The sequence below is a fragment of the Lactuca virosa genome, chromosome 6 (genome assembly GCF_052849685.1).
Source record: "Lactuca virosa cultivar CGN04683 chromosome 6, Lactuca_virosa_CGN04683_v6, whole genome shotgun sequence".
Lineage (NCBI taxonomy): Eukaryota > Viridiplantae > Streptophyta > Magnoliopsida > Asterales > Asteraceae > Lactuca > Lactuca virosa.
Genome location: NC_136431.1, coordinates 191,941,870 through 191,948,654, shown reverse-complemented (window position 1 = coordinate 191,948,654; position 6,785 = coordinate 191,941,870). Strand labels below are relative to the sequence as shown.

The following is a 6,785-nucleotide window of genomic DNA, read 5'->3' as shown; positions in this document are numbered from 1 at the left end:
ATACAGATACATAAGTTACAAGCTGAGTGGGTCAGGTTGGGAAAATTGGTGAGTACATAGGGATTTCAGTCTCACAATGCTATATATATATATATATATATATATATATATATATATATATATATATATATATATACACTAGCCGTTTACCCGCGCTAAGCGCCGGGCGGTAAAGAGTTTCTTTTGGAAGATAGTTTTAATGTGATGATTAGTTTCCTTTAGACGTGAGATATTCATTGCGGCCATTTGGTAGACTATTTTATGTCGAATAGTTCATTTCAACGGATAGTTTCTTGCAAGGTGCATAGTCATATAATACGACAGAAGTTGAGTCAACATTTGGAATTTCATCTAATAGTTCATACTTGATTTTACAACCTATAAATAACCAAAATCTGCAATCATGTAGTTTTGTTCATTTATAACATGTCCAATATATAAACTACACCAATCTGCAATCATGTTGCTTCATCTGCTAGCCCTGCATTAAACATCAAATGAGCATCTAAGATACATATATGAAGAAATTGTAAAATAATAAGTTGTTGATTTTACCTTGTTAATCACATAACACTTCTTTGTACACAACGGTTGATGTGTAGATTCCATCATTATCAAACGTTTTTTCCGGCTTTACTAATACCTTGGTATTGACATGTGATATTCCTCTAGACAACGCCACATAAAGCTGGCCATGTGAGAATACCGATTCTCGTAGATAAACACCTACATTTGGAATTGTTTGTCCTTGAGCTTTATTGATTGTCATAGAGAAACTAAGCTGAATTGGAAACTGCTTTCTCTTTAGTTTGAATGAGAACATCTCATCGTCAGACGGACATAGAGGAATTCTTGGTAAAAACACTCTTTTTCCAGCATGTTGGCCAACAGCTATCTCTGCATCAATGACATTTTGTTGGAAAGCTCGACATATATATATATATATATATATATATATATATATATATATATATATATATATATATATATACACTAGCCGTTTACCCGCGCTAAGCGCCGGGCGGCAAAGAGTTTCTTTTGGAAGATAGTTTTAATGTGATGATTAGTTTCCTTTAGACGTGAGATATTCATTGCGGCCATTTGGTAGACTATTTTATGTCGAATAGTTCATTTCAACGGATAGTTTCTTGCAAGGTGCATAGTCATATAATACGACAGAAGTTGAGTCAACATTTGGAATTTCATCTAATAGTTCATACTTGATTTTACAACCTATAAATAACCAAAATCTGCAATCATGTAGTTTTGTTCATTTATAACATGTCCAATATATAAACTACACCAATCTGCAATCATGTTGCTTCATCTGCTAGCCCTGCATTAAACATCAAATGAGCATCTAAGATACATATATGAAGAAATTGTAAAATAATAAGTTGTTGATTTTACCTTGTTAATCACATAACACTTCTTTGTACACAACGGTTGATGTGTAGATTCCATCATTATCAAACGTTTTTTCCGGCTTTACTAATACCTTGGTATTGACATGTGATATTCCTCTAGACAACGCCACATAAAGCTGGCCATGTGAGAATACCGATTCTCGTAGATAAACACCTACATTTGGAATTGTTTGTCCTTGAGCTTTATTGATTGTCATAGAGAAACTAAGCTGAATTGGAAACTGCTTTCTCTTTAGTTTGAATGAGAACATCTCATCGTCAGACGGACATAGAGGAATTCTTTGTAAAAACACTCTTTTTCCAGCATGTTGGCCAACAGCTATCTCTGCATCAATGACATTTTGTTGGAAAGCTCGACATATCAATCTGGTGCCATTACATAACCCATTTGAAGAAGGATCGATATTTCGCAAAAGTATTACAGGACACCCAGTTTTTAACAGGAAATTAAACAAATAATTGACAATCATTGTGATGGCTTATATTTTCAATTGGCCGGGGTTTGTAAATTGTAATCAAAAGCACTGTGCAAAGAATCTTGATTATTATTGCGTGTGTTTGGTGATAGATACTTTTGATTAAAAATACGTTTATTATAAAAGAAATATATATTTTTGGAGAAAGGAAGCATTTCAAAATAATTTAAGTATTTGTTACCAATCATTTGAGATTCTTAGAAAATGGATTAACTTCTGCGAATTTATATGCCTTATGTTATTAATATGTATTTAGACCACATTTATTGATGAATTTTGATAACCAAATCATAAAGATGACATATTAAGATGAAACAGAAGAAAATTTGGGACTTATTTGGGAGAAAAACTTGTGTTCATCTTCTTTGTCATCTCTTATCTTACCACATAGGGACAAAGCAACATAGGGACAAACGTGATACAAAGGAAAACTCAATGTCTCTTTGAAGCTTCCTGGTAAATTATACTTAACTGTGAATGATAGATATGTATCAAAGTACTTTATACCATTCATGAACAACAATATATTGAATTGATAATCAAACAAACAAGCATGATGCAAACAACAAAAACTAAACCTCATCCTGAATGCAATTTTTAAAAAACAATCTTCACATGGTTACACCAAATTCGATCTAGTAAAGTAGAAGAAGTAAAGAAGACAGAAGAAGATTCATCAAACAGATAGAGGAAATAAAGAAAACCTAAATTCGTGTCACGAAATGTAATCCAATGCAATGAAGTAATCTTCTAATTCCCGATTCCTTGTTGGTGAATTGTGTTGTGAAAGTAAAAAATAAGAACATAATATATTAGATTTATAGACAGAATAATGTATCATATGATGTATTTTCGGATATTACTAATTGTCAAAAGTCATACCAAAAATATTTTAAATCATACCATAAATACTTAATGTCAAAAATCATACCAAAAATATTTTAAATCGTTCCATAAATACTAACCGTAAAAAGTCATACCAAAAATACTTTAAATTATACCATAAATACTAACTGTCAAAAATTATACCAAAATTAATAATATTTTCATTAAAATAATATCATACTAAAAATAAAATATATATTAGAAGCTGAAATTACTGTAAATGTTAGTAAAATTTACAAATAAAAATAATTCCTTCTAGTTATTTTTAGAAAAGAAACTTATCATTTAATTAAATATCATGAAATACTAAAAAAAAAATTTAATAAAAAAGGGTTATATTACAATTTTCATTCCAATCCAGGACGGAATGAAAATTAACAAAATGGAAGGAATCAGAATTCAAATGCCTTTGGGAATGCTCAATTCCATTCCATTCTTCCTATTCCATCATACCAAACAAAACAAAATAATTCTTAATGTAAAAAAATAACTCGATAATAACTGAAATAAAAATAAAGATATTACCAGGACTTCAAATTTTACCACATTAGGGGACTCCTTGCTAGATAGAAACTCTTTGACATCATCTTCTTGAATTTTACGCAATATCAAAGTCTTCTTAGTTCCCTGCAAAATCAGCTATGTTAAGACACAATTGTAAAGAGAGTGTCTCCAATATCACATCATAATGTTTAACAGTAAACATTCACCCGAAGCTGGTCAACAGCATTGACTTTATAACAATTATTGTTATCTAAAGCATATGAGTTTTGGAAAGGCCTACAAGTAAATCGAGACCATATTTTATCAACAAGTTTGTAGAAATAACAAAAAAAAAAATTTAGGAAAACTTTTACCTTCCGATAAATCAACTTAACAATGCAGACTTTCCAGCATTTTTGGGTCCAAATACATAGCACTGAAAAACATGTCTATCGGATTGTTGTTTTTTAATAAAATAATTTCATCTGCAAATTTAAGAAAAAAAATTGTATTTTTATTCAGATTACCATCATGTTTAAGAAGCACCTAAAACTGATCTGTGTATTGTTCACAAATCTTCAATTTCATCTGAAAAAACAAAAACTAAGTAGTTAAATCCATATCAGACTGAACAACATAAACAATGAAGCATATATTGTATTTCTGTTCATATTACCATCATGTTTAAGAAGCACCTAAAACTGATCCATATGTTCACAAATCTTCAATTTCATCTGTAAAAACAAAAACTAAATAGTTCTTGAGCTGAAGTACTAACTTCCAACATCCAGTGAAATCAACTCCGAGTGTAAGTTCTTGAGTTGAAGTACTAACTTCCAACATCCAGGTAGCAGGGTTATATCCGTCTTTTATCTTACTTACACCATCAATAGCCTGTTTTATCAAAACATTCACTATTAGAAAACTTAATCGATCTTATTTCAAGTTGAGTCATATTTATTAATTAGATAGCTTCATACCTCGAAATACTCGATTATATCCCAAGAATGGCGACCCACAGGCCCAACATACAACTCTTGTCCTCCTCTTTTCATCAAGAAGAACTGCAAAACCGATTATGATTAGAACAAATTGAACAGCATAAGAACGAATGGGTAAATAGTAATTAAGTGCAAATTCTTACCTCATCAAAAGCTTCAAAAATGTTGATACTGGGTTGATGAATTGTGCAAACAACTGTTCTTCCTGTGTCGACTGTTTTCCTTACAGCTCTCATAACAATGGCAGCAGCTCTCGCATCAAGACCAGAAGTCGGCTCATCCATGAAAATTATAGACGAGTTAGCCACTAACTCAACCGCTATTGTTAACCTCTTTCGTTGCTCAGTTGACAAACCATTGACACCTGGCAATCCAACTAACGCATCCTTCAATGGATTCAATTCCACAAGGTCCATGACTTCATCTATAAATTGCTGTAAACAAACATTATTCAACTTGAGAAACCAGTATAATAATCGACTAAAAAAGGTGCTCAAAATTGAAAAAGGGTATAACGGACCTTTCTCTTGTGTTCATCGACATCTGTGGCTAACCTGAGCCAGGCTGAGTATAGCAAAGACTCATAAACAGTAACATGAGGTGAATGGATGTTGTTTTGTTCATAATATCCATAAATACGTGCGAATGTTTCTTGTTTTTTTGGATACCGGCAAGCACATCCATGAGAGTGGTTTTTCCAGCGCCACTGACTCCCATTAGAGCTGTGAGAACACCAGGCCTGAAAGCTCCACTAACACCCTTGAGTAGCAGTAGTCTATCTTCATCACCGCCCCCATTACAGATCTAAAAAATATTGCCCTAATTTTTCCTTTTTTTTTCAATCAACGGATCAAGATCAGAGGTTTCCCTCCACGAATCAACCAATCGAACGGAAAAAATTGATAAATGACGGTTTCTGATCTACGTGCGCCTCCGGGGTTTCTTTCCACTCCACACGAGCATTCACCAAAGCAGAGGTTTGAGCGGTTCATCACCGCCTCCGTTACAGATCTAAAAAATCTTGCCCTAATTTTTCCTTTTTTTTTCAAACAACGGATCAAGATCAGAGGTTTCCCTCCACGGATCAATCAATCGAACGGAAAAACTTGATAAATGACGGTTTCTGATCTACGTTCGCCTCCGGGGTTTCCCTCGAAGCATCGGATGAAGTTGGAAAGGGGAAGTCTTCACTCATCTTTGGTGGTGTCGATGTGAATAGGTTAGATGGCAGCTGTGTTTAGGAGATTAGGTTAGGTCCTTGTACTGTAATGTAATATGTATATGATCCGTGTAGTATAATACGTATAAGATTGGTTATATGCTAAATATTATTGTACATGAGGTAATATATATTGTACCTCTTAATTTTCAAGAAATGGGCAATATCCTTAATAATATAGTAAAGATATATATATATATATATATATATATATATATATATATATATATCTTAATCTTGCAAAACCAACTGTTCCGATTTGGATATCTATAAAACCTTATACTTATACATACCTACCCCAATCGATCCTCTTATATTCTAGTCCATGATTATCAGGAAGATAAACCGTTTGAAAGCAAGGTGTTGATTACACAGCTAGGGGCTTCCTTTGCCGGTGAAAGCCATAAAGGCATTGGAGTTATCAGAGTATTTGATTAATATTGTATTTCGTTTCATCTACATCTATGGGTTATGAACCCACACTAGAAAAGTAATTCACAATACCGTCTAGAATGATCAAGTGTTGTCATCTTACTCCGGGGGATGACCAGACATACAATTACAATTTCCTGATCTGGACCAAACATTTATGGTCATCCAAAAAGGAATACAATTTTTACTCTAGTACGTATTTCGTACTATCAACACCTGAAAGTGTCATGGAACATAACTCTACTCTCCGTTCCTAACTTACACACACTCTTCGGATGAGACTACCTAATATCAAACTTAATTGAACTAGGCATCTATAACAAGTCATATCTTGTTGACGGACAATACTACTAGGCTTCCTATACCAACTCTGTTTAGCAACATTATCGTAATTTAGTGTATATATTTAACACAAAGCATTTAGGTATTAATATACTTTTATCTTTTTCTCTAATAATGCTTATATTATTACTATTACGTAATAATATATATATATATATATATATATATATATATATATATATATATATATATATATATATATATGTTAACATATATAGAACCATATCTAATTCACATATTGTATATCATCAAATACATTTCTAACACATAATCCAAGCAATTAGCATATAGCTCACATACAAACCTTTTGGTAGATATTTAATACTCTAATTAATACTTGTATTAAAATCATGTTAATGAAAGGGACTATGCACTCACTTGACTTAGGTGGGTGACTCGAGAATTCGGTACAGCTTTTCCTAACACCTTAGCTTTTATTTTGATGTGACCTAAGTATGATTAATACTGATTCTTAGTCTGGTGATTCTGATAACAAATGATAGTCAAGATTTCTCACTAA

At 32.4% G+C, this 6,785-nt stretch overlaps 2 protein-coding genes and 1 long non-coding RNA gene across 13 annotated transcripts; all 3 read right to left on the bottom strand.

Annotated features, from left to right (window-relative positions):
• Nucleotides 1-327: 327 nt before the first annotated feature.
• LOC145121271 (uncharacterized) lies at nucleotides 328-923 on the bottom strand. The gene is made up of 2 exons (XR_013714579.1): nucleotides 556-923; nucleotides 328-481 (listed from the first exon to the last, which is right to left on the bottom strand). It is a non-coding gene; the product is annotated as an uncharacterized LOC145121271 (long non-coding RNA).
• A 259-nt stretch (nucleotides 924-1,182) lies between these two features.
• On the bottom strand, nucleotides 1,183-5,540 carry LOC145119621 (ABC transporter G family member 44-like). 11 transcript variants are annotated; one of them, XM_079055307.1, is made up of 11 exons: nucleotides 4,793-5,539; nucleotides 4,416-4,706; nucleotides 4,252-4,335; nucleotides 3,948-4,165; nucleotides 3,799-3,859; nucleotides 3,646-3,720; nucleotides 3,499-3,568; nucleotides 3,314-3,415; nucleotides 2,608-2,667; nucleotides 1,411-1,752; nucleotides 1,183-1,336 (listed from the first exon to the last, which is right to left on the bottom strand). In XM_079055307.1, exons 2-4 carry the CDS (start codon nucleotides 4,686-4,688, stop codon nucleotides 3,986-3,988), a joined length of 537 nt encoding a protein of 178 aa, XP_078911433.1. In that variant the 5' UTR covers nucleotides 4,689-4,706; nucleotides 4,793-5,539; the 3' UTR covers nucleotides 1,183-1,336; nucleotides 1,411-1,752; nucleotides 2,608-2,667; nucleotides 3,314-3,415; nucleotides 3,499-3,568; nucleotides 3,646-3,720; nucleotides 3,799-3,859; nucleotides 3,948-3,985. The 11 variants fall into 11 exon arrangements, with proteins under 11 accessions (XP_078911433.1, XP_078911434.1, XP_078911436.1 ...); XM_079055308.1 differs by lacking the exon at nucleotides 2,608-2,667; XM_079055310.1 differs by lacking the exons at nucleotides 2,608-2,667; nucleotides 3,499-3,568.
• LOC145122180 (uncharacterized) lies at nucleotides 1,415-1,897 on the bottom strand. The gene has a single exon (XM_079057830.1). It carries the CDS (start codon nucleotides 1,895-1,897, stop codon nucleotides 1,415-1,417), a length of 483 nt encoding a protein of 160 aa, XP_078913956.1.
• Nucleotides 5,541-6,785: the final 1,245 nt, after the last annotated feature.

What these genes read in the sequence shown, in the direction of transcription:
- LOC145122180 (XM_079057830.1), bottom strand. Translation starts at nt 1,897, where the DNA reads ATGATTGTCAATTATTTGTTTAATTTCCTGTTAAAAACTGGGTGTCCT.
- LOC145119621 (XM_079055307.1), bottom strand. Translation starts at nt 4,688, where the DNA reads ATGGACCTTGTGGAATTGAATCCATTGAAGGATGCGTTAGTTGGATTG. An exon ending in TTTTTGAAGCTTTTGATGAG is followed by an intron (nt 4,336 to 4,415) that starts GTAAGAATTTGC and finishes TCGGTTTTGCAG; the next exon opens with TTCTTCTTGATGAAAAGAGG. An exon ending in ATATAATCGAGTATTTCGAG is followed by an intron (nt 4,166 to 4,251) that starts GTATGAAGCTAT and finishes TTGATAAAACAG; the next exon opens with GCTATTGATGGTGTAAGTAA.